The sequence below is a fragment of the Ursus maritimus genome, unplaced genomic scaffold, assembly GCF_017311325.1.
Source record: "Ursus maritimus isolate PB19 unplaced genomic scaffold, ASM1731132v1 scaffold_16, whole genome shotgun sequence".
Taxonomy (NCBI): Eukaryota; Metazoa; Chordata; class Mammalia; order Carnivora; family Ursidae; genus Ursus; species Ursus maritimus.
In genome coordinates, this window is record NW_024424008.1 from 61,494,440 (window position 1) to 61,522,352 (window position 27,913).

Below are 27,913 nucleotides of genomic sequence, written 5' to 3' on the forward strand. Positions count from 1 at the left end.
CCCAGGCGCCCCTTGTTTTTTTTTTTTTTTTTTTTTTTTTTTTTTAAGATTTATTTCTTTGAGAGAGAGTAGGGGAAGGGATGGAGGGAGAGAATCTCAAGCAGACTCCCTGCTCAGCATGGAGCCCAACGCGGGGCTCGATCTCACCACCCTGAGATCATGACCTGAGCCGAAATTAGGAATCAGGCACTTAATGGACTGAGCCACCCGGCACCCCCATATTGTCAGTTTTAATTAAAAAAAATGCTGCTGAGTTTTAATTGGGATTACTTGGATTCTACATATTAAATTATGAGAAACTGACATTTTAACAATATTGAGTTCTTTATTTTTTTTATCATTGTGTAGTTTTCTGCGTACAAATCTTATACATGTTTCATTAGATTCATTTGTAAGAACTTTGTGTTTTTTGATGATTCCAAAAATGTTAAAATGTAATTTCCAGATGTTTATGCTAGTGCGTTAAAAATGCAGTTAATTTTTGTATGAGATAATTGTTTAAAACTTCTTATTAAAATATAAATATGGAAAGAAAATATTGTCTTAAAATGCAAGTTTTGATGAGTTTACTTGAAGGGACTGTCATGCTATTGAAGAATGTGTTTACTAGAGCATGTCATGGTTACAACACCCCTGAACAAAAATATTTTTCACTCTAATCCATAATTACTGAGAACTGGTATTCTCTTAGGATCTAAGAATGGTGATAACGTTAGAGAAAATCCCTTCTCTCATCCTGAAATTCTTCCCCTGTCAGAGGGGCATTTTCCCCCAAGGTTCAGTGAGATTAAATGTGATTAAACGCAGAGCACTTAGCACTTCACCAAGTTCTCTTTCCTTCACCCACCTTTCCTGTTGAATGCTGGGTTATCTTCCTGAGTCCGAAACAACCAAGAAATGTGTGCACTCACAGTTGTGAGGCCAGAGGTTCAAAATAAAAATGTCAGCAAGGTTGGTTCCTCTCAGGGGCTCAGAGAGAATTCCTTTCCTGGCTCCTGGTGGCTCCCGACCTCCCGGGTGTTCCCTTGCTTATAGCTGCTCTACTCCAGTGTCTGCCTGTCTTCTCTTGGCCCTCCTCTCTGTGTCTCTGTGTCCCAGATCTTTCTCTTAAAAGGACACCCTAAATCCAGGATGACCTAATCCCAAGACCTTTAACTTAATTACATCTGCAAAGACCCTCTCTCTGAATAAAGTCACATTCCCAGTTACGGAGGGTTAGGACTTGAAGGACTTCCTGGACACTGCACTACCCACTACGGATGTCCAAATATGTGTACAAATAAGGGCACGCTTCATAGTAAATATCCAGTCATATACAACACGGGTAAAGAATATAGAAAAGACACAATTTAGACGTATGATGGTTTTACGTTTGTAGATAATCTGATGTGTGTATGGATAACTCTCTCTCTTCTCATCTATGTTTTCAGAACCTTTGTTGTTTGATAGATTTTTTACAGGTAAAACCTATGATCAGTCTTAGGTAACAGAGTTTTTGCCAATTTTATACCCACATAGATTCATCTTTTCACTGTGCGAGGAATATGCGGCTTCTGCTTGTTGATTTTGTGTCTTATTAGGCGTGTTATTTTAAAAGGCAAAAAAAGAAAAATTTAAGCGAGAAATAGAAATGGCTTTCGGTGTTTTATCTGTGAGTATTTCTCTTACTCTTATATGAAGGAAATGCATCCAGATGAAGAGAGTGAAGTGGAGAAGTATGATTTCTATGGCAACGATTCTGTTACGATGGTGCTGCTGTAGTCTTTCTGCAGCACGTCGGATTCTTGTAGTTGGCATCTTCAAAGGACTCACGCTGGGGAAATAACACATCGATATCTATTATGTCCCCTCAGTAAAAATTCTGGAGATATTTCTCCAAGTAAAGACTATTTTAAACTGATCACAGTAAAGATGAATTTCAGATTTTAAGAAAAATAAAGTTCTGATTTATTTAACTTTTCTCTTCTTCAAATAGTTATGATTATTTTTTTTTTTACTTTTACCACGAAAGATTGATATTTACCACATCGCTCCAACTAAGCGTCAGACGCCGTATTACCACATTAATCTGATATTTCTATTCCTTCCAACACATTTGAGTTAGGAGGATTATTAGTTCCATTTACAGATAAAGGACCCAAATCTCAAGTCAAAAAACTTTATTCATTTATTCCTTCTGCAAATATGTATTAAGCCGGGCAGTATACCAAATGTCAGACATACAGCAGTGAATAAGAATGAGCTAGCAACTGGGGCGCCTGCATGACCCCATCGGTTAAGCGTCCCATTCTTGGTTTTGGCTCAGGTCATGATGTCAGGGTCATGAGATCGAGCCCCACATCGGGCTCTGCACTCAGCGGGGCGTCTGCTTGAGATTCTCTCTCCCTGTGCCCCTCCCTACCCCACCACTCATATTTGCGCACATGTGAACTCTCTCTCTCTGTAAAAAATAAATAAATATAAAAAGATATTAAAACAAAACACAAAGAATCAGCTGGAAACTGGGAAGAGTCAGGATTCAAACCCACGTCTCTGTTGACCCTAAAATCTACCTTCTTATAAATACTTGTTGCTGAACCTGACTCTGCTTGCCAGACTCGTGTGTGTGTTAAACTTGAGTGTATATGTTATTGATATGTTAAATAGTATGTGATATTATGTTAATTCCTTATTGTAAATTCTTTGAAATGAATTGCTGTGTTGTGGTACAACAGAGTAGGGCGTCCTTTTTCCTGTCAGAGAATTTGCTTTTGAGCAGATGTGACATATGCATAAAAAGCCAGGAGTAGAAGCAGGTAGAGTTTGCATTACAAATTTTAAATTAAAATAAATAAACATTCATAGGCCAGATGCTATTTGCATCACATTTTCTAAGAGATTCCTGTTGTTCTGAGTTTAAGGGTGAGACGTGAGCTGTGGGAATTGTAAGGTCCGTACTGCCCCTGAGGCCCCGCCGTCCCCTTGCCCCGCACACCTGCCTCCACCTGCGCCTTCTCTGACACCTGCTCCTCTCCAGGATTCTTGCCCTGGTGCCACTTCTTCCACGTCTGTCTCTAACTTCTGCTGGTGGCTTGTTTTGCATTTGAATGTCTTCAGGAATCTCCCAAATGAAACCATATGAGCCCACGCTGTCCCTTTGCCCTTCTGTCCCGCACCATCCAGCACTGTATGTCTCTTCCTCTGAAAGGAAAACAGTTTGAGGACATTCTCCATACTCCCTGCCCTTGCTTTCTCCTCTCCTGTGTGTCTGTCCCCGCCTGGATCCCCTTCTCTCCATTTCTACTCCAAATGCTTTATCCAAAGACTTGGCCAGCCCCCTGTTACCAGTGATACTTCATTGCCCATGTGTTTATTTTATTTCTAATGCAACTGAACATTAGTTCCCATTCCTTACTCATTTCTCATCTGTCTTTGTGTTGCCTGCTCGAGACTTTTGCCTACTTTCTTGTTATGGTTGACCCGTTTCTTTTAAATTTTTTAAGGGGGAAAATAGATGATTTCCTCACTCTTTGACCAGCCTCCAGTAGAATTTCGGAGTGAAAACACCACCGCTGTTAAAGGTCAACATTGAGCGTGAGGATCACGGGACAGAACAAGCAAACTATGGAGGATATTGTGCAAAACTGTGGCTGCCATCTTACCAGAGCCTTATTTCCCAGAAACAGGAGACTTTCTTCCTCCTTTCTAGTAATCATTGCCTAATAGTAAAAATAGTAAATATGGTGAGGTAAACACGTCATCCGTGTGTGCTGGTGTTTGCTGCTGTGGTGTTTGAGGCAGAGCTCCCTGTGGACCACCTGTCTGGCTCCTGCTGTTGGAACCGTGGGCGTTGTGGGCTCCCAGCGAGTTGAGCTGGTGAGAAGCATCATGCCTCCCTTCTGCTGGGCTCTCTGCTTCTTCTGTGATTCATGAATCTCCTTCCTTCGTAAATGTCCCTGTTCTGCCTCTTGCTGCTCCGTAAATCTCGTTTATCTCGGTAATGTGGCAGACTGTCTTCGCCACCAAGATTGCCCTGCCGTTGGGAGGCCTCGGGAATCTGGGGCCATGGTTTCATCCAGTTTTATGGATTCATCAAATTTTACCCTGAGCATGTGTTGTTTTGTGTCTCAGCATCATATCTAGTTCGGTTTCTCTGGATTATACAAGTATTTATAAAATCCTGCCATGTTGAATATATATGTTTCTCGTCCTGTGCCGTCTGTTGCAAACTATATAACACACAAAAGTTTATTTTTATGTAGATGCAATTTAATTTTATAGATGACTACGATTGTGTTGAAAGATATAAATAATTTATCTTCAATTTATAGCTATTATGTCTATTTAACACATTTTCATAGGAACGGTAGACCCATCTGGAGCATTTTTGTAATAAGCTAATTGCATTCTAAAAGCTCTTTGGGCAACGATTAGTTTCTGCAGGAATGAATTGCCATCTCATTTAAATTAAGTGAGTAAATAAAATGACCACAAACTTTAAGACACACATTTATGAAAAAACAGACCCAGCAAAAAGTTAAATTTCGGTTATTTTGCATAGTGTTTTTACCCATTTAAACTACAAGAGAGAACAAAATAATGTCTCCTTGGAGGAAAATTTATACATTGTAAATGGAGTCTTAGGTCTTTAGTATTCTTTCTGAAAACTCTTGCAATAAAAAAAGGGCCCATTTTTTCCCTCAAAGGTATCATTAAGAAATCAAGTTAGATTGCTGTCCCACTGCAGATCAGTGGACTGAGGTTCTTAGGAGAAGCTCACCATTCCAGGTTTCAAAATAAGAAAGTATCTGGTCAATTAAATCATAAGCATATAAACCAACTAATAGAAGAAAGTATGACTTAAAATCATAGCCTGGAAAATTACAGTTAAGACCAATATTCTGTCTCATAAATTACTTCACTGTGTTTCTGTCAGTGAATAAAAACATAGAAGTTCTGTGCCAGACAGAATAACGCTCCCACAGAATGGAGAGGTCGATAAAATAGGAGAAAGGAAGATCTTTTCTGACTATTTCTATAGACTATTCAGGACATCCTGTAGAAAGGCCACCTGTTGCCCCATCCCTGATGTGGGCAGTTACCAGTTTTAGAAGCAGGTTCATGAAAATTGTGAGAATCCATGTGGTTGACACCAGAAAGAGAAACAGCTCCGTCTGCCACGTCACCCATATTGCATGAGCTCGAGATGGGCAGGGAGAAAAAATAGCAAAAAAAATGCCCAAACAAACAAAACCAAAGTTTCCTCTTTTCGTATTGCATTCACTCCACAGAAATTTACTGAGCACCTTCTGCATTCTAGCTAAGGAATTCCAGGTTTCCAGTTCATCAGTAATTAGCCAAGAGTTTGTATGTCTCATTAGTAAAGAGCCAAATGTCACTTAAGTAAAGAAAGGGTTCTCTAACAGGGTTCTCTATTTAGTTTCATGAATGATTCCTCAGAGTAAGATTAACGAAACAAGCACTTTTTGGCTCTTCCGTCCGTAAGAGTTGTCATTAATCAGAATAGGCTGGGTTTTACTGGATTTCTGCTGGGTTCTGTGTGCTGCGGGGGAGGCCCATGCCGTGCTTGCAAGTTCACACTTTCACTCAAAAGCACGTTGCCTTTGGCCACAGAAAAGAATGAAGTAGTGACACCTGCTTCCGAACTCTGTGCTAAGGGAATGAAGCCAGACACAAATGGCCACATATTGTGTGATTCTGTTTAGATGAAATATACAGAATCCATAGTTCCATAAAGACGAAGCACAGATTGGTGGTTACCAGGGGCTAGGAGAATCATGGGGGGGGGGGTGCGCAGAGCAACTGCCTCGTGGGTGCACGGTTTTCTTTTGGGGTGATGACAACATTCTGGATCTGGGTACCACATTGTGACACTGGGTGGTCCACTTCAAAATGGTTGATGTTATGTTACGTCAATTTTACCCCAATTGAAAACGTATACCAAAAAATGTGTTTTAAATTTTTTGAAAAAAAAAAAAAAAAGCATATGGCTATTTGTATACTTGTACTATATTTGATTACTTTCTGTAGACACAACAGTAGTGTTTATAATATCTGGCAGGCATTTTTATTCAATAAATGTCAGTAATAAAACTATTTGGGGACTGCATAATCATTGAGGTCCCCCCCAAATCACCGTTGTAGGGGGAGGAAAATTTTTCCCATTTCCCCTTCTAGGTTCTTTGATCTAATACTTAGACATAAGACAGATTAATGAGAAAAACTAATTTAATTGGGTATGTATGGAAGCCCGTAAAAATAGGAGACTCAAAGAAGTGACCAAAGTAGGCAGCTTTTATATCTTTTAGACAAGAAAACAATAAATTTGTAAAGATTTGGCAAGACAAAGAAGTTTGGGTGTGGGGTAACAAATTAGGAAAGAAGGAGCAAGGTTTATTTATACTTAGTTCTGAGCACTAAGGTCCCTATCTCTGATGGTAAGGATGCCTTCTACTCTGCCTGCCAAAGGACGGTGCCTTCTGCGTGGGACATTTGTTCCTGCTTTCAGGGGGTGAAGGAGGCCGGACGGTTTTCCTCACCGTGGCTCTTTCTTAAGTAACTTTAACTCAAAATAATCAGTATGTCAAAGGGGCAGTTTGGGGTGGTATATCTGCTACTGTCACCATCCTACTATTTTAAGGTTTTCACCTAGAACTTTGCCCATCTATCTGTGTTATCTCACTGTATAATTGCCTGTCTTGAATTTTACATCTTCCCAAGAACCTTTGTATTCATTTCTACTCAAGTTATTACTGTGATGTTGGAAGCTTGCATTTGGAATAACTCCTAGGGGAGAATCATTTCTGAAAATCCATTCCCATGCTGGCTCTCCTCTTAGACATCATTAATGAAGGCGTCAGCTAGAAAGGTCACGAACAGCAGTGCCTGGAGCACCCCACTGATCATTTGAGTAGAATTTGATATATTGCCTTTAATAATTGGCCTGTCCTTGTCAGCTAATTCTCAGTTCATGTTGGAGGCCTTATGGTCAATACAATTAAAATTAATTTTTCTCATTTTATGGGAGTGAGGTGCTCTTCAATACCATACTGGCGATACCTGAATACCAAACTTTTTTTTTCTGCTACTACTAGGCACGCCCTTCTGTTGAATGATTATGAGAGTTAATGACCGTGGTTTCCATAATAATGGAGAGCTGGATCACCCTTGCTGGCTGTTCCTCTTCCTGGCTTTAATCTGCAGCCTGTTCCCAGCTTATTAGTACCTCTATGGCCTGAGGAAATAGCAAGGACAGACCCAACTTCTGTTCTTTTTGCCCGGCTTGCAGCCTGTTTTCAGCCTAAAAACTGCTCTGGGGGCTGAGGGCGAGGACTGGTGGTGGTGAATTGAATGGATGTGTGGTTTATCCATCCGCGAAAGCTTCCCCTGCCAGATCCACACCTGTTGTTACAGTGAGAGTCTCAGGGTTGGGGGCACTCTGCGGCGATCCTCCGGCCCTGTTCTTTCTGTCCAGGGTGGCCCCCAGCAGAGCTAGTCTTACTTGAAATACTGAAACTGGAAGCTTAAGTGGGCCTTCAGGAAGGTCTGAAGGTCAGTCCCCTTCCTGCTCAGTCTAGTCTTTCTTGCTCCAGAAGGAGTCTCATTCTCTCAGTCTTTGGGCCCTCCTTACCCTCCGCTCAGGCCTCGCTGGTGCTCTTGCTTCTAACGTCCCGTGAGACTAGAAGGTAGAGGTGACTAGCTGTCCTCACACCATCAGCTCTCCCAGCTCATGTGCGTTTGCATCAGTATGTTCTGCCGGACCTCCAGCCACAAGCCATGAATTCTTGCTCCTAAGGCCCCCCTGCTCCCTTGCACGCGAGGACTGTGTTTCTCGAGTTATCCTTGTTCTCTCTAGTTTCTTCACTTTCTTCCTCCCACAGATTATTCCCGTCTACATGTGTGTATACTCAGTAACTTCCACAGTAACACAGATGCTCTCACAGCCCCTACATCTATGAAGGTAGAATGCTCTGGAAGAATTCTTTCCTGAGAGAGTTGCTAGTCCTACCTCTCCCCTTCCCTCCCACAGACCCCTTGACTTCCTCAGAGGAACCTTCTGGTCTCCACCTCACCCACAACATCCGTCCTTCCTGCCAAAGTTACCGACCACCTCCATCTGGCCACAAATTCTCAGCCCCCTTCCTAACCTCTCTGCGGTGCGGGACCCGCTGTTCTTCAGGAAACGTTTGCTTCAGTTGGCTTCTAAAGCTAAACGTGATTTCTTTCTTTGCCTCCCTACAGTGCCCACTGGTTTTCTTTGGAGGCTCCTGTGCATATGGAGTCCAGGAGGCAGTAGGCTTCTCACAAATGTGTACGGGATGATTCATTTGTATCTCGGGAAAATGAAATAAGTCAGCGCGTCTTAATTGCTGTCAAAGATGTAGCAGGTTTACCGTAGCTACGTGCTCGTAAATCATTTCGGCCACCTGTTAATGAACGTGACGCATTTCCTCCGACCGGTCACCATCACTTAATCTTCATGGCATTTCAGCTAAAGGACGCTGAAGCATTCACCTCTCCTCTGAGCTTCCTACAGGACCGTCTGGTTGGTTGCCAGGTGTTTTAGACCTTCACAAAGCCTTAGAAAGCTTTGTGGGAAGAAAGCAAGTGGGAATTTGAAATTTCCACATGTCCTTTACAGTATCAGCTATAACTTGAAAGATACTTAGAATGGTTTTCGAAAAATAAAGCATTTAACAGTATGTTCTCACTGTTCTTTTGGAGTTTTTGCAAAATGGCTTTTTAAAAGCAATTTATCTTGAATCACTGTGAAGAGTTAGGTGCCCGGAAAGGTTTTTGCATTTTTCACAAAACTTCATTATTAAACACTGAGAGAAAAAGAGCAAGCCCTGTTATGGTTTCTTGTATTAATGAAGAGACTTTGAGGCCAGACACTTAATGAGGCTCTGACAGTGGAGACCTTGCCATATGGGACATAAAGTCCGAGAGCTTATGGAATAGCAATGAGATGGGTCTTCGTCAATTACTGCTCTGGATACCATGGATACCGAGTCATGGCAGTTGGCGGTGTTTGAACAGAGAATATCTTTGTTTCTGTTTTACTCTTAACTGTCCATCTGTTGCTTTAACTTCATGCAAGAATAACGCTTGCAGCCTGGCTCTAGTATATTTATATAAATTTTTCTTAATATCGGTTCCTTCTGTGTTTTTGAGGAGATAGGCTAGAAGGGAAGTTATGAAACAGTAAATCGAAGAACTGGCTCAGCAGATAAGAAACGTGGCCTTGCGGACGTGTTTCTGGTGCCACCTAAGTCCTCCACTTCCCTCCCTCAATTCTCGGAAGGCCGCTCTGGCCACAGGCTTTATTTTTTATTTTTATTTTTAAAGATTTTATTTATGTGTTTGACAGAGACAGCGGGAGAGGGAACACAAGCAGGGGGAGTGGGAGAGGGAGAAGTAGACTCCCCACTGAGCAGGGAGCCTGATCCCAGGACCCTGGCATCATGACCTGAGCGGAAGGCAGACGCTTAAAGACTGAGCCACCCTGGTGCCCCAGGTCACAGACTTTATTGTCCTTTTGGTGGTGAAGGTCAAAGTCTCACTTGGCCATTTTGCTTTTCTTCACATTATTTGGTCCTCTGAATGTTAGTGGGGACCTCTTTTCCTTAGAACCGTCTCAGACCTCGGCTTCCATGGCAACGTTGCTGTCAGCCCTACGTCCGTACTCCCTCTCCTTGCCTCCCAACCCCAGCTCTGTGCAGCTTTCTGCCACATCGGGGGTCCTCCCTGTGTCTCCACTCCTCAACCAGATCCTCAGCGGGGCGGCTTCTTGTAGGCTCGCCTGCAGGCCAGGCTGTAAGCGCAACTTCTTATCAGAAAACCGCTTGTCTTCTGTGCTTCCCGGTGGGCAGGGCAGACCTGCCTTCCGCTCTCTTCCTCGCGCCTTGCCCTTCTTCGGAGAGCTCCATGGCAACTCAGAACAAATGCGGAGGTGACATCATTCTTCGTTTGTGTTCCTTTCTGAAGTTTCTGCTCCTTTGAGACTTAAATTCAATCTATCCTAAGTGTGAACACTGGCATAATTTTGTTTTATTGGTGCTTTTTCAGGATAATCTGAGTTCATTGTTATGTGCAGTATTTATTTTGAGGACCCCGTGCTCCCGTGTTCGGACATCAGTTTGCACTCATCTCGTTTCCGTATTGTCTAGTGTACATACGCAGCACTTCTAAGAAGACTTGACAGTTAAAGCAGCTTTGTCAACTTCAGGTATATTGTGGATTTTCTTGAAGAAAATATACAGGGTTCTTTCACTAAATTCTTTTAGTACTTGTTTTAAGATGTGGCTTTCTATGATTTTTAAGATGATTAACTGTCCAGTCCAGCAATATTTGAAGAATGCATTTCAATACGGTTATTTCTTCCATGCAAATAGATCAGGACATTCTACACCCAACGTACGTTTGGACTATACTGGTAACATGGGTCATCGATCCCTCAGGCCTGTTCAGTCTGCAGCTTGTCGGCAGGGGCCCACAGGATGTTCGTGTGCCTTAAATTGAAAACCCACTTCTAACATTTGCAGGGTGACCGACGGTTCTGGGTTGGCTGGGACTGAGGGAATTGCCAGGAAACTAGACAGTTGGTTTCAAACCAGACTGATTTCGCCCCTGCAAACACTAGTTAAATTGTCCTTAGAGTGGAACAATTGGCAACTCTACCAGATTAAAAGCACCTTAAGGACTGGTTTCTTGGGTCACTTACATTTAAATCTGTACATGTAAATATCAACCATGTTATTAACCCAGAACATATTTATTCCAATTATACAAAGAAAATCTGTCTATATATAATTTAGTTATACCTTACATATTTTTACATTAAAATAAATAAAAAGTCACACTTTCTCCACATCAGCTTGTTAATAAATGTGGGATGTTTCCATTTATTCGTTCTTTAAATCTATATCTGTTAAACAGATACTGTTGGCCTCATACAAAATACCAAAGACGAAAAATATAATTATGAACAGGATTATTATCACTTCTGAAAGTCCCAACCCTTACTAGGTTTTTGTTTGTAATTTGGGCCCCATTCCAGGTTTTCCAAATCCCCAGACAGTTATGTAAGTGCCATCTGGTTGGTATCTGACTGTGCCTGAGAACCCCAGTTCTTCTCCCCTGGAGTTTCAGTGTGTGACACATGTTCCAGAACATAGCCTCATCTCGATAGTGACTTTCTGCCTGTGTTGCTGGTTGTCCATGCATGGTGTGAGCCCTAAGCCTTTTCATGAGCTTGTGAGTGTTTGTCCACTGTTGTCAAACCACGCTCCAAGACTAAGCCCCGTCATAGGAAGGACGTTGAGCACAGTGTCACCGTGGGTCAAGGCAGAAGCAGAGCACAGACTTCACCTTGACGTTTACCCTGAGAATTTCCTGCAGGCTAGCTGGCTCCCCTCAAAGTAACCCTGAGCGACCCATCTTTGAGAAGGGGACAGAGTCTCCTCTTTGCCTGGCTGTAACTTAAAGCCCCCGATGAGCACCGGAAAGTAGTTGCCCATCCAGGCCTGAATAGTGCCTGGCATACAGTAGGTGCTCAATAAAATGTTGCCCAAGAGCTCCTGCTGTGTGGTAGTGAGCATCTCGGGATGGAGGAGACCATCCCCTGAACTCATTCTGTATTCCATGCTTCAGCACTGAGTTCAACATTACTTTGCAACCATTTACTTGGCATTTTTTTTTCTAGCTCCCTTAACTTCTTATTTTTTTTTTAAAGATTTTATTTATTTATTTGACAGAGACAGCCAACAAGAGAGGGGACACAAGCAGGGGGAGTGGGAGAGGGAGAAGCAGGCTCCTAGTGGAGGAGCCTGATGTGGGGCTCAATCCCATAACGCCGGGATCACGCCCTGAGCCGAAGGCAGACACTTAATGACTGTGCTACCCAGGCGCCCCTTAACTTGTAACTTTTAAAAGCTAAGACTGAAACTTATTTTTCCTTATCTCTCTGCATGACATAGGACAGTGACTGGACTCTTGAAAAAGTATATTGAATTTTTAGTGATGTCTATGAATGCGAAACATTGATACTTTCTGACAGATAGACTAATTAAATCCCAAGACATGACATGGGTTTGAAGGGAGACTATATGAATTAATGTAATTTTAAATTCATTTTCCTCTTCACGTCAAGGTCCTTGTAGTGAAGTGCTAGTAGAGGAAGATTTTAGAATTGTGATTGGTATTGTAGGTAAGGATTGAATGGTGTTAAGTGATTGTTTTACCTGGGATATGCTTATGTTGGTAATTAGTCTCTATTTTATTGGGACACAGCATCAATATATCAATTAACAGTAGGAAAATAGAGGCTTCTCTCCCACCTGGAGCCCAGCCCATGTTGTCTTGCATGGACTTTAACACAGGAGGGAATTATCTTATGATTTTTCTGATGATGTTCTTAAAATAAGCCTTACTGATTAGAAATAGAAGAGCTGGATTCATCATAGAAGTTTTTCCTCAAAAAAAAAAAAGGAAAAAGAAGAAAGAAACCATCAGAAAACATTCAGTGCAGTAATAAGAGACAAAGCCCCCACAGGGGTGCTCATCTCCACAGCCTCTTAAAAGGATCCTTGAAGAAAAGCACAGCATGACTGCAGACCCCATTTTTCTGATCACAGACTCAGAAATTCTGAGATTCTAACAGGTAGACCCAGACATGCAAACAAGCCAGGGTTCAAAAGCATGTTGGACTCGGGCTGGAATGTGAACACATTTTCATTTTGGATAACTTGCCAACCATGGATGAGGTATTGTGGACCTAAGAGCTAATCCTTAATCTCAGCCCAGTCCCCACCCACCTTATGAAACAGCGGTTAAACCAAGAGAGAATTAGTTTTAAAAGCAACACAGATTTTTTGTTTTGTTTTTTTTTTTTTTTTAATCCCCTCTTCCTTCTCTACCCTTACTTCACCTTTGTTCCTCTTGGGTTTTCGAGGCTCTTGTTAACCTCAAAGAACCGCTGTGAATGTTAGCACTGATTAATATCTTCCCCAGCGGGCTCCCTCTGGTGTACATCCCAGATCACTCTCCCTCCTTTCACTCACATTTCTCTTTATGGAATGTTGGATGTCAGCAATGACCCTCTGAAATAAATACGGTGTTCTCTTAAAAAAGCAATGTTTAGGGGCTCCTGGGTGGCTCAGTCAGTTAAGTATGCCTTTGGCTCAGGTCATGATCTCAGGGTCCTGGGGTCGAGTCCTGGATTGGGCTCCTCGACGAGTGGGGAGTCTGCTTCTCCCTCTCCCTCTGCCGCCCCCCCCCACCCCACTTGTGCTCTCTCTTTCACTCTCTGTCTCTTTCAAATAAATTTAAAAAAAAAAAAAAGGCAACATTTAGTGCCTGCAGTGAAGGGGAATTCATATATGGAGACACCCATTTCTTTTTCTTTGCAGGGGAGGGGGGTAGGTTTTCCCCTAGGAACAAGAGAACTTTTATGACCTAGTATAACAAGAAAGAAGTGGAGGCTGTGTGTTCTACAAATCCCAAACATCAGTCTTCTGGTGGAACTGTGGCAGAATGCATTACTGCAGTCTTGAAATGAGTGCTTTTCAACAACAGTGATTTCCTTTTAGGTAAGATGGGCATTTAAATGGACATTAGGAGAAATCAAGGGATTAATGGATTTTTTTGAAAGGGCTTGTTATCTTCAACAGCCTTAGGCCAGTTTCATCCTGTGGTGTGCTTATCCTGATTTCTAATGGGAAGAGAGAAAAATGAAGGTTTGTTCATCGTTTTCCAGGTAGTAAATTCCCGAGAGTAGATGATCCCCAACAGTAGATGTTGTAAGTTATGTCTTAACAGCCTGAGCTTTAGAAGGAGAGAATGCTTGGTTTGTTGCCTAGCACCAGTGAAGGTCATTTTAGACATATTGAAAGTGCATTTTACTGGCTTGCTTTTTGCTTTAATAATAACCCCAAATAAAAATCCCTTATTTCGTTTGCACCAACATATTACTAATTCCACGTGCTCCCTTTTTGTCCTGAGTTGATGACAAGTCTTTCCCCTGCCCTACCAGGCTGTGCTCACCTTCAGGTCTGCAAGTGTAACTTAGTCATTTCCACGCTTGCAACAACTTGGCTCGGTCTTAATTCATAGGTGTTTAATAAATAGTTGTCGCGTGTGCTCTGCTGGCTGCTTCTCTGTTTCCTGGTGGTGTTTAGGTCATTTCCATAGGTGTTTGGTTTTGTTTCACGGACAGAGCAGTGGGGCTGTTTATCGCCATTTGTTTCAGCAAAGGAGGGCCCTGCACACTGGTCTCACCCATCTTATGAAAACTTCCGCACACGTTTTAGTCGCCTGCAGTAGCAAGAATCTCCGTTAGTGACATTCTGTAACATTTTTAACTGGTAGCTGGGACTCAGCTGTGACACATAAAGAGAGTTGAGTAGTGGCGAGAACTTGGCGTTTGAAATCAGAAAGACCCAAACTCAGTGATCTGGTGAGTCCGGTTTTTCCAAATTGTGGGTCAGGATACGTTTTTGGGATACAATGAGTGGGACATGTTTGATATATTTTCTTAAGTAATAAAAGTATAATTTTTCAAAGTAATAGACTGGGAAAGGATACAACATTTCATGTTATTTCAAGAGTCCTTTTGTGTCATATACAGACTGGTTTATGTGTGCGTGTGCGTGTGTTTGCGTGTATGTGGTGTGCAACTGGGTCACAATCTAAAATGTAGATTGTTGTCAAAAAGTTTTAAAAACCAAAAGCTTCATCATTCTGAGCCTTGGATTTCTCATCTGTTAAATGAGATTAATGGTGACTATTTTGAGGGTTTATTCTTAGGATTAATGGCAGTAATACCTAATTTACATGATAGGCATGCAAAAGATGTTACCTTTTACTAAAACTAATCCATTTAAGATTTAATTGATTAGGACTATTCAAGTGTACAGAGGCTTGAGTCAAGATTTAAATCCATGAAACTAATTTTTAAAATACTTTCTGATTCGAAAGACAGTGATGTTAAAATTTAATCAGGAAGGGCATTGCTTAATTAATTCACTCTGTTTATTGATTTTTCTTTGAGATTATTGCTTTTCAGTTCAATAAAAGTATTTTTAATTTATCAACCCATTTCCTCGAGTAATATTTTTAGAAGCTGGAATATGTCCAAAGGAACATGACAGAAATTTGTAGGTGACTCCAGATTTACGCTATGAGAAATAGTTAATCCGGCGAAAGCTGACAAAAGAGAATACTCAAATGACATTGATTTCATATATTCAAAGGATTCTTTCATGCCAGAGAAATTACATTAATTAAATATGTTCTTGGAAGAAGGAGGAGTGTAGACAAATTTATTGGAAGTTATGGAATAATGGAGTTCAGCTCAAAACCAGAAACAAAGAAGAACTCTTGAGACAGGTCCTCAACCACCGTAGCTACTTTAGAAGGGGTGCTCCTCTGAGAAGGGAGGGTGGGTTTGTTTGGATTTGACATGGTGCAGACCATCTTCTAGCTTAAAGACCTGGTGATTTTTTAGAGTGGCTTTTACGGGTTGGATGACCTGATTGGCTCCATGTCAGACTTCTACGTTGAGCTGTCCCACATAGTATATACTCATCAGACATGCAGTTTACATAAATGGGCCTGGAAACAAAGTCTGGTGGAAACCGCTGAGCATCATGCGTGTTTTTATCTGTGAAGGAATCCTTGTATTTATCGTGTCCGTTTTCATCTGGTGACGGGCATTGCATTGCTTCTCCCTGGCTTTACTCTGGATTTCGTCCTTCATTTTGTTAGTTATATTTGTGGAGGACTTAGAAGCAAAAGCGGAGAAGTCTGTCCATTGCTCAGTTTCAGCAGTTTAGTGGGTGTGAGCCTTGGTGTGAATGTAGACGAGGTTGGGGCTTGAGAGCACGGGACCACCTGTGAAGAAGGAGAGCATGCCAGGTGAACTCACAGTGGCTGGAGGGGAATAGGTGATGCCAGAGAAAAAAGACGGTTAGTTTCACCAAGAAGCAGACCAGGAAAGGCATAGGAAAAGGTGATGGTAGGGACGGACTATTTATTTATTTGTTTGTTTGTTTTTCTGTAGCTTTTAGGGAATGCTTTGAGTAGCTTTCGATTTTGTTGGTAAAAGAGAATAACTTAAAGGATGCCCTTGATGTCTTGGTACCTGAAAATGGCTCTCCCCTCCAAAGTAATTTACAGACGGGAAACCGGAGTTGTGTAAAATGTGACCTGATGTGCTAAGTAATACAGAGCTAGAACCAGAACGCGTGTGTCTTGACTTTGAAGGCACCGTTCTGTTCTGTCCGTATCAGTCTTGGTGGGTTACTGCCCTGAAACCCTCATTCTCGGAGTCTGATGGCCTCAGGCAGCTGAACCTGTATGTCAGGGGTTTTAGGCACAGATCGTAAGGGGTCTGGGATCTTCCAGGAGTAACACGGGGTGGGTTGTTCGAATGGATCATCGAGCTGAATGAGGACTCAGATGTCTTCTCATTCAGAGGTTTTCAAATGTTACTTTAACAGGGAAACCCTTTGTTCAAACAGTATTTCTGTAGCAGCTTAACATATAAGCATAGGGTGTTTTTTTTTTTTTTTTAATTTTCTTAAAGATGATTTAGTTGAAATGAGTATTAGGGAATCTGGACCACTGCCTGCTCTTACGTCCCACTGGCCTCACCGTGACAACCACTAGGCTTCCAACATGCACCGTAATTTAAAAAAAAAAAAAAAAAAAAAAGTCTACTTGCTGGCCTTTGTTTTACAACCAGGGTTTCTTTGAATGCAGGGGAAAGAGGACATTATTTCAGACTTCCTGGAGAATAATCCATTTTCTCAAATGTGGCAAAAATAGCCTGTGAGGGCAGATTGCCGTGAGCATGCGTCCAGGGGCATCCAGTGGACGGGAAGACATGAAATATGAGGAAATCAGCCTTGTACCATCCAAAACAGACATTTGTAACTATTGATCACCTCGAGTGTAACTGACTCACCATTTCTAAGACTTTCCCAAAGAAAACAAACCCTGGGAAAATAAAGCTATTTCTCTTATGTGCATAATTGTTAGTGCCGATCTGAAATCGTTTCGTGTGGATTGTGGTCGGGCCTGCGGTGATGGCTTTTTCTAGGGAATCTGCAGAATAGCGTGCGGTTTGGACGAGCCACCCTGTAATCTGAGGGGACACTGCCTCCAGAGGCAGAGGCTGGGCTCCTTCCATGGGTTATCTGGAAATCCCTTGGAGCCTCCAGAGCCTTCCCGGGAGGAGGTTGCGTGATCGTTGGAGAAGGGAAGTGGAGGAAGCAATCCTGACTCCCAAAGGGACGGATCCTAGAAGGCAGTCTCACAGCCGGGTTTGGTTGTTACTGATGTTTTTAATGATTACATTGCCAGTGAGCTCATGTCTTAGAATCTCCCGGGACCTGAGGCTCCCTCAAGATGGTGGCACATTCATACCCCATTTCAACGCTTTTTCCGTCCTAAATCCTTGACCGAATGTTTAATAGTATCCGCTCCTTCCTTGTCTGGAGGCTCATCTTGCCCACCCCCGCACGCCAGCTTGGCACACAGGGGTAACTCCCCCTCGGGGAGGAAGTGAGTCTGCGTACCCGTGGTGCCGATCACCAGCACGTTTTTCTTCAGGTCGATGGAGCACTGGTGTCTCCTGAGCATGTCGAGTCCTAGAAGCATGTCCATGGGCTGCTCCTCCAGGATGGAGAACGAGCACTGCAGGAAGTCGCCTTCGATCTGAATCTGGGCTAGATGGACCCGGCCAATAATTCTCTGCGTGCCCACCCCCTTGGCGGTCCCAGCCCAGCGGTGGTCCACCAGCCGCATTATGTTGCATCTCTCGGCGCACGCTTGGCCCATGATGGTCATCTGGGCCCCGGAGTCCACGAAAGCCTTCAGCGGATGCCCGTTCACCTTGCAGTTGATGTAGAGCATGGCTACTTGTCCGAAGCTCTCCGGGGCCTCTTCCATTGCGATGCTCATGTTTTCCTCGACGTTCTGCTGCCGGATTTCTTCCTCTATCTTCGCCTGAGCCTCCAAATCAAAGGGGTCGGCCGCAAAGAGCCGCAGCCGCTCCTGTTCCCTCAGGGCCCTGTCCCTCTGCTGCTCCATGAGGACGTGAGAGAACGTCTCGAGGCTGCCGCTGAGCAGGGCCTCGGCCAGGGGTGGGTTGCACTCCCTGAGCAGCGACAGGTCGTGGGGGTTGGACAGCAGCATGCTCCGGATCAGCCCGGGGCTGTCCAGACCCCGCGCGGCCCTCCTCTTCTCTCCGGAGTCCAGGCCGTGGGACTGCTGGCCCGGCGGGGCCCGGGGCGGCAGGTGCAGCGGGCGGCTGCTGGACGTCCCGGGCACGGCTATCCCGGAGAGGTCGAGCTGCGGCAGGCTGGATGTCCGTCTGGGCGGCCGTGGCCCCGCGGCCTCCTTCTGCAGCAGCACTACCACATCGCCGTCTCGGAGGCCGTAGGAGCCCAGGGAGCAGTGGTCGTCGGCCAGGAGCCGTTCCAAGAACAGGATCTGGATCTCGTCCGCGGGGATGCCGGACTCGAGCTCGCAGAGGTGGCGGAAGTTGTACAGCTCGAAGTCAGGGCTGACCTGGAGGGAGAAGGTCGCCTCGGTCAGGTCCCTCCGCACACAGTACACGGTGAGCAGCATGACTTGGGCCTGTGCGGGCCGGGCGGGCGCCGGGCATCGGGGTGTCCTCTGGCTGACTGGAGCCCGGCTCGCCGATCGGCTGGGCTTCGGCGCATCCACTTGTCCGAGAGGCCCAGTGGCTCACCAGCCTCAGTGCCGCTGCTGGGCCGCTCGGAACCCTGAGGAGGCAGCGTGGGTTCCACGGCTCATTTGTGTGGAGCTGCGTGGAACTTGGAACGCCCGTTCCCACGGAGGCATCCTGCCTCCCGGTCGCAGGGCCCCAGGCCAGCCCTCCCGACCCCGCTGCACCCATGATAGGAAAAAGATGATTTCAGCTCTTCCTAAACAATGTGGCACCATTCCAGCCTGGTCACCTGAGAAGTGGGTCCATGTACTTTTCCGTGTACCCCAAACGGGGAGTGCATGTTTCCTGCATGGTGGGTAGCCTGCGGTGTGTTTGCGACGAAAGGTGGGTCATCCCTGGTGCCTGACCGTGAGGACCTCACCTTCTCGGGAGGGATGGATGGGCAATGGGTGAATCGGAACACTGGGGGCGAGTGAGCTCCAGGCAAGAATTACAGAAGCCAGGATTCATGACAAGGCCTGTTGTTTCCCAGAGAAAAGGAAGACCTCCGACATTGTTAGACAGACTTGTACGTGATTTTGAATGGCAGGGTGTGAAACTGGAAAGAAAATGATTGGAACCGGTTTATAGAGTTCTACATGAATCCAAGGAATGTAAACATACCAATAAGCAAGAATCCTCCCTCCAAAAATATAAAAAGGGAGGGAAGGAAAAGAGAAAAAAGAGGAAGTGGGAAAATTCGAAGCAGGTGTTTGTGATGTTTATCTTTTTCATTTAATTGATATAAGGAAGAGGTTTCTCAGGACCTGTGAAGGACACATGGCAGCAAGAGGGCCAGGTAGATGCTTTCTCGTTGGCGCAGAGAGGACGCCGTTGCTAGGAGATGAAAATACGAGGAGGACCAATGCCAATGCAGGGGGAGCAAAGAGTGGTTCTTGAGTAGAATGGACGGGACGTGCTCAGCCATTGGACGTGGGGCGTATGAAGAAAGAGAGTGTGTGGATAACACAGAGGGTCTCTGAAATGCAAGACCAGTTCGCAATATGCCATTACCTTCAATGGACGTGTGAGATGAACTTGTGGGGAGATCACTGTGACATGGGTTCTGGAGTAAAATGCATCACGAATGCCTCTCTGGGGGCCATCTGTGGCTCCCTCTCTGACGTAGGGCACAGTGCCCTCCCACACACCCCAGAGTGCAGGCTCGCAGGGCAAGGGCAGAGAGATGCTTCTGGGCTAGCGGCGACTGCATGGAAATCCTTGAGCGCCACTTCTCTTTCTCCGTATTTCTCCAAGTGTTTGTGAGGAGCTCCTCTTCCCTGGCTTGCAAGCCTTCCCATGTTGTGTACTTACTTATGAACCAGAAGAACAGCCTCTGCCTTGCCCCACACCCCTCTTTATTTCAAGTTTTGTTGGAAGACCTGCACGGTGAGCGGTGGCATCAGCCGGAAGTACTTCTTTAGCTTCTGTTTCTCATGTGTTTGTCTCAGATAAAGGATTGTATCTCACTCAGTGCTCTAATTATCCTCATATTTCCATACTCATATTCATTTATTTTGGAAATGTTGACTAAATGCCCAGTGTGTGTGAAGCATGTGCTAAGTTCTAGAGATGCATGCACGAACGATGTTAAGTGCAGGCTGGGCTTGTAGAGGAGCCAGAGTCTAAAGGAGGATGTGTGCACGTGTGCATACCCACACACATGCACACACATACACCCACACACACATGCATACACACACGGGCATATACACATGCATACACACACATAGAGACACATGTATGTGCATACATGCATACACACATACATGCATATGTGCACACACACATGCACACACATACACCCACACACACATGCACACATACACACACGGGCGTATACACATGCATACACACACATAGAGACACATGTATGTGCATACATGCACACACACATACATGCATATGTGCACACACATACACATGCGCACATATACACGCACATGCACACAGGCACATATACACGTGCAGACAGACACATGGACATACACACATGCACACATACGTGCACATACACATGCACACATACACATGTGTGCACATACGTGCACATGCATGCACACACATATACACTGTACATACCCACACACGCACACACATATGCACACGTAGACACATGGATATACATGCACATGCACACAGACACGTGTGTGCACACGTGTGCAAGTACATGCATATATACATGCACACATATAAACACGTGCACATATACACACATATGCGCACACACACACACAAATCGAGGGCTTAAAAAATACCAGAGAAGTCAGTACAACACGGGAGAAATGAATAATATCCAGAAAACAAATGCAGAATGTGGAGAGGGGGTCAGGCCGGGAAGGCTTCCTGAAAGTGCTGGGCTTGGAGAGACGGCGAGGAGTCAGCCACAGGGGTGGACGTGCCAGAGCCCAAGGGCTGAGACGTGCAGGACCCGGCTTCACACCCTTAACCAGAGAGGCAGCAGTACTTTCAGGAGAAGGAGGATTTTATAAAATTTGAGGAGAAAAAAAAAAATCTAGCATTGGAATTTTCCTGTAGAAAATTATGAATTTAATAGAGCAGTTTTTCTACTGTTTGTAGCGATGGATGGCCCTTTGACTCAAAATATTAAGTTAATAAATTTCTTCTGATGTTCTTGGTGTCCTGATAAGTTCGTCAGAGATCAGCCGTGGTCGTGCTGAGCTCAAGGGCAACTGTGAGGTGAGACCTGTCGCGCCCAGACGACTCTGCCAGAAGCCCGCAAGTCTCCTAGTCCACGTCCTCTGTCACTTCCCACCAACCAGCTTTGCACAGTTTGGTTTTAAAATCTTAATAAGTTAGGGAGATAATGTGAGGGTTTTGTTTTCTTAAACAGTGGCTGAAATTACTCTTGTAGAATAAGCTTTTCCTCTTTTTTTGGCAAACAAGAATCCGGAGTTCACATCAAAAGAAGTTAACATTTTTTTTTCATATTACCATTGCTTTGATACTGAACATAATTAAGGTTCATGCAGTCTGTTTTATTAGCTTGCTGTAATTCTTTTGTCGGCATTTTGCATTTATGTCCCTTTTACTATTTTACCCTTTTCTGAGAACACACAGCTTTCCTCAAGGAAAGCAAGAAGCCTCAAGGTCTGGCCAATGAAGTGTCATCATTGCCTAGAATATCACATAGGGTATCAGGATTAGCGGGGAGCTTAGTGTCCTCTCATCCAGCCGCCATGCAGGCCTTAAATCTCTGTTGCAAAACGGCCTGGAATCTGAAACACTAAATACAGCCTTCTGGGGTTATATATATTGTACGAGTCTTTCATTTTCCTCAGCACTATGGGTGATTCAGATGCTATATGTGTAATTATCTTACCTCAAAATTGTAATTAAAAACGTACTCTGATTATGTAATAAACTCAGGGACCATTGGGAATATATATGAATACTCCTAAATACAAAATGTCCCCACACCATAAATTCCTGTTGCACAGGCTCTTGAGAAATGGGCTATCTGCATACCTAGATGTGCAAACCCAGGTAACTGGAGGTTATTATGACTTCTCTGGAGGAGTTTCTGTGAAGTATATTCTCTTGCTTTTTCTCCCTTGGCAAGTACAATACGGGAACATAATCGAACCTTTCTTTGATAAGTGAGACCCCTGCAAGGTCTCGGGGCTATCGCTCAGAAAATCAATTCTCATTGTACGGCCTAAATACCCAGAAAATAGAAAAGATGACACTGATTTCATGCCGGCCAAGGAAACAGCCCTGAAGTTATTTTCTGGAATAAATCTACAATAATGCCCTTTATAATTTGCCTCTTTTAAAACCTTAATGCAGCAAAAAAATCCAGATAATTGATGGTTTCACTTCTTCCAGTCAGCTGGCGGCTTCAAGTTCTGTGTCTTGCTTTGCAGAGCAAATAAATGTCTTTTCTGTGAAAAAGGAGTAGCTGTGTAAATGTCAGTATGTAGCATATATGAGAATTAAACCACCTTAAGCGAATATATTCCCTTGCTGTGTCTGGATTCCCTCCTTGAAATATGTGCCTACTATTACTTTAAAAATAAAGTGTAATGAAGACTTATTAAAACAGGGCAATTGTTACTTGAAATTCTCAAAAGCAATTTAGGAAAGAATTTTCAAAACTGATGTAGAGTTTAAACCCCAGATCTTTCTCCTGTTCTTCCATTCGCTTGACAATAATACAATAATTGTGCCTCCACTGTTGCAAATGAGTGACGTATATTTCTTCAGATAATTATTTAATAGACCACATTGATGATACTCTGATGAAAATTAGCTTTTGTACGTATGTTGAAGGTTTCCCATTGGAGAGGTTTAGTGTTACCGTCTTCGAGACTTAAACACCATGATTAAACCTCTTAAATAAATGTATAAACAGTATGTAATTGAAGGAACTCAGGACACCTGACAATTTATTCCATATCAATCTTCTGGCAACTCAGCTAGTGAATTTTCTCTATTATAAGGAGACAGAATATGGACAGAAGACACACAGATAGACCTGTGTGGAGAGAGAGAAAGCAAATGCATACTCAGTCTGGACACGTTTCCAATCACTTTGTGCAATTAAAAGATGATGTCATTTCCCAGCAGGGAGCACTTTTAGAGGGTATGTATTTATCACTTTATTTTACAGATTACTGTTTTAACATTTCATCATGAAAAGGGATGCATTTTGAGTTATATATTGCATGTTGAAAATAATATAATATCTCTCGGTAACTTTTGGCTTTGGCTTTACTTTCCAAGTCTAAATGTACATGTGTGTGTATTTATTTATTTTTAAGAAAGCTTGCTGCTAACGATTTTGTGCCTTATGGTCCCTTCCAATGTCTTACTCATATAAGAATGACTCAGATGTGTAGGACACACACCTTATTACTGAAGGTTCATAGATTACTTATAACTTGTGAGAGAAACACAGATCAAATAAATTTAGTGTAATAAATTAAAGACATGTTAAAAACAATTTATGGGGGCGCCTGGGTGGCTCAGTTGGTTGAGTGTCGGACTCTTGGTTTCCGTTCAGGTCATGATCTCGGGGTCCTGGGATCAAGGCCAGCATCCAGCTCTGTGCTCAGCGGGAGTCTTCTTGTCCCTCTCCCTTTGTCCTTCCCCCACTTGCACACGCGTGTGCTCCCTCTATCTCAAATAAATAGATATAATCTTTTAAAGTATATGATTTCATAGGTTGATACTTGTTTCTTAACTTTCAATGTGCCTTAGAAAAGGAATGTTTTCGGGGCACCTGGGTGGTGCAGTCATTAAGCGTCTGCCTTCTGCTCAGGGCGTGATCCCAGTGTTGTGGGATCGAGCCCCACATCAGGCTTCTCCGCTAGGAGCCTGCTTCTTCCTCTCCCACTCCCCCTGCTTGTGTTCCCTCTCTCGCTGGCTGTCCCTCTCTATCAAATAAATAAATAATATCTTAAAGAGAAAAGAAAAGAAAAAGAATGTTTCCATTTTTTTAAATTTTTGCTCTATGGAGAATAACCATGCAACAAAATAGTAACAGTAATGCTAATGGGGCCTTAAGATGTTTTGAATTGAGCTGTGATTGAGGAAAACCATTCAAACCATTTTTTAATATTTACTTTTTTATAGTAAACTTGTAATCAATACATGTCAAAGATACTGTCACTGTAGTTTAGAAATGCCAGCGTGACCTGTGCATAAGTTCAAATACACTTTAATAACTTCAACATAAATTTTCTTTGTCAGAATATTAACACTAACATCATCATTAATTCCTCATTACATTTAGGTAATTATGTGTTACCCTGAAAATGAGAAAATTAGCTGGTTCCCTCTCATGTGGTGTTAATATTCAATCAGCAAAGTATTCCTTTTTAAGCATTTTCTAGGTGTCTTTCTTTTCCAGAGTAGTTGATAGAAAATCCATATTTCTGAGCATATTCCTTAACTTCCAAGAACAGTGGTATATGTTTGACTTAACTACCAAACTAGAGGATGATGCAAAGGGTTTTTGCAAGTTAGCACCGTTACTAAAGCCTTATTTTATTTTTATTTTAAAAATTGTATTTTTATTTCATTAAAACTACTATGTGGTATATTTCCTACATTAGGTTTTGTTTTGTTTTGTTTGATGTAAGATATCTTATTCAAACTTGAACCCTACAAATTTCCTAACAAATGGTGTCGATCATGATACACAAACAGAAGTGTTGGACTGAGTGGGAAAGTAGCCACAGCCCTACAGACCGGACGGGAGTCCCCATCCAAGTGTCACTAACATTCTAGATCTTCATGAATCCTTCCTTACTGCTGCTGGAAGGGTGCTGCTGAGGTCTGAATCACTGTTGTTATTTGTTTTCTCTTTCGGTCTAATTTACTTGTGATTTCTCTGCTCCTCCTCTTTGTTCTTCCTGTATAGTGATTCCTACTAGGAAGTCAGTGGAGGGCGATGCTATTCTTTGGAAGTATCTTGAGCTGGCCCTGTTAATTGTCCAGAAGAATACGTATTTGGAAAATTATTGTCTCGTTAGTTATTTACATACTTAGTTAAGCTTTTGCACCATTTGGAGATGAGCTCAGAACTGTGTTAATAATTTCTCATAGTAAAAATTTAGTGACAGCACCCTATAAGCAAGTCATTGGACTGGACTAGTAGCTTCTAGGACAGAAGGATGACTCAGAATCATTTTCTTCTTTCAAAGAACAAGATGCCTACAAGGAGAGATAAGACTCATGCACTTTGAGTTATTTCATGTAGTAGAAATTAATCAGAGTCCTGATGGGTGTGTAAATAAAACGCTATGCTTGCTTAGAAGAGATGAGGTTTCCTTGTTGGGGCCGTGCAGGGCGCGGTCGGGACGGTGCAGAAGACTCCTGCACCAGCTGCTGCATTGGGCCCAGAAGGAGGACTTGGTCATCGTACACCTCTACCTGCCTGGGTTTGGAGGAGCAGCCCCTTCCTTGAGCAGACCACCCACCTGACTCCTTTCTCCTCACACAGACATATGTCTCACTGTCCCCTGTGGTCCTCGTAGGTGCTGTGTCCGAATGGATGCAGTAGGATGGTAGGTTGGGTGCAGTCTCCGTCCCCACCGTCCACACAGGCACCCACACAGACACACACAGAAGGGACACCCATGTTTCCTTCCAGTCAGAGCCTTAGTGGTGAAGGGACCCTCTTCGCTCCATGAGGGAAAGCCGATGTGGTGCCCAGATTGAACTCCGCGTGGCTAATCCTCAGTTTACCTTCAGCTGCTTTATGGTGAGGCAGAGATTCCTTCAAGACGTTAGCATCACGCTGCCCGCCGATCTTGTGTTACTCTCTAGCCTGGCCAGAGAACTCAGCAGAAAACGGGTAGAGGCTCCTTCAGGCATATCCGCAAGTCCTTGTGGTGGCTTTTCGTTCGAACGTGTGTCATCGGTGGATATCATACTTAACAGTGTTGATGGAACAACACACGTCTATGAGACGATGCAGAACTTGGTGACCTTCACCGGTTTTTACTTTCTCCACACACAGTCACCCTGACACGGGAGACTTCTAACCGTGGAGCACAGAGGAATAGCGCGTGGTCCCCTCAGACGTGACGGACCCGAGGCCTCTCGCCACCGGCCACGCCACCTGTAGAGCTAGTGATGTGGCGTGTCACTTTAAGCCGACACTTGGGTCCACCTGTCTTTGCAGTATGGGTCTACACTAGCTTCCTGACAGGACAAAGATAGAGCGAAAGGTCTCAAATAAATACGAAAGCCACTTGTGCCATGATAATAACATGGTCCATCTGACATTTCTTGAATTATATGCATGATAGGTGATGTTTCTACAATGGTCTCATAAAAGACAGAATTTCCAGATTGTTGTTGATGTAGCTTTCTCTATTCTAAACAGCAGCTGAGTTAATTGATTGCCATGGTAATTAGCATGGCTAAAGCCCATCTGTCAATAGGATTTCATTGTATTCCAGCCATGAAAATGAGAAACAAAGCCTGATAAACAAAAGCGTCGTTTAAAAAAAAAAAAGAAAAAGCAAATAAAAGGGAAATCAACTCACCTGTTTTTCTCAGAAAAATTAAATTTAGCAGCCCAGATACAGGGATTCTTGCTTAGACCATCTTAATGGCATCCAGCACAGAGCATTTTCCTTCCTATCATTAGAAAGGTTTGGAGGTGTTAGTGTCTCTGTGGGCTGTCTCTGTTCTGAGACACCAGACACCCAGGCCCATCTTGCTCCATTATTATTCCCATTCCACTTACGAATATTCTGTTTCACTCAGCTCATGAAATGTGCTTAACCGCTGATATGCTCTTGCTTACTCAGGTATTGGTGAAATATTTCAGTGCTGCTTATGCACAGAACATAAGTAGTCTCTTTTTGGAGACCTCCAGAGGACAGGAACTAATCCAAGTCCCTGCATGCCCTGGCTTTCCCAATCAGAGACCCAATTTCTAACGTTGAAGAGAAAGAAGATAGGATCATTGATTTTGTTTTTTCTTTACAAACTATAAATGAAATGAAACAGAAAGGTCTCAGGCAACCCTAACAAAACTGTTTTTGAGTCTTTTATTTTTCTGCATTTCCTTATTATTCTTCAAAACAACTTAAGACACTATTAATTTTGAACAAAGTCTTGGTTTTATTTTATGTTCTCACTGCAGTGTTTTTCATCGAGAATGGAGAGTTGTGCTGGACCCTTCGTGCCTGTGGCTGAGACACGGGACCAAATGTTCTAAGGATAACTCGTAAATTACTGCTTATGCAACATGAAATAAACTGGCATTCAATTAAAATAAAAGCGTGGAGTCCTGCTGTAGTCATCGTTTCTGATATTAAAGTTGGACTCGTAGACTATTTCCTTATAGAAAAGTTCAGAGCAAACAGGATCATCACCTCTTGAATTTGCAGCAGACCAACCTAAAAACAAACAGCAACAACCACAAAGAAAACCAATGATCACTTCATGCAGGAGACACAGTTTTGTGGTTGGGGTAGATGTGAGGCACACCTGTCCAGCAGGTGACATCAGGTCTCTTGACCTTCTCTTTCATAGTCCTAGGTGAGATCATTCCTTTATGGTATGGAATTTTTCATCTAAAATAACTAGGACCATCGTAGACACAAGAAACCTTAATTAGAGGGGGAAATCATGCTATACTTTTAATAAAATAGGCTCTAAGTGAATCACTTCTTAAAAAGAAAGCTGCGTGTT

The 27,913-nt window shown here is 43.3% G+C and overlaps 2 protein-coding genes across 3 annotated transcripts in view; one reads left to right on the forward strand and one right to left on the reverse strand.

Moving 5' to 3' along the window:
- The window catches only part of PDGFD (platelet derived growth factor D), a 225,082-nt gene that overhangs the window by 95,638 nt on the left and 101,531 nt on the right, over nt 1–27,913 (forward strand). The window lies entirely within an intron of this gene.
- On the reverse strand, nt 17,434–18,708 carry DDI1 (DNA damage inducible 1 homolog 1). Its single transcript, XM_040631299.1, has one exon. The coding sequence runs from the start codon at nt 18,631–18,633 to the stop codon at nt 17,434–17,436; it is 1,200 nt and encodes a 399-aa protein (XP_040487233.1). The 5' UTR covers nt 18,634–18,708.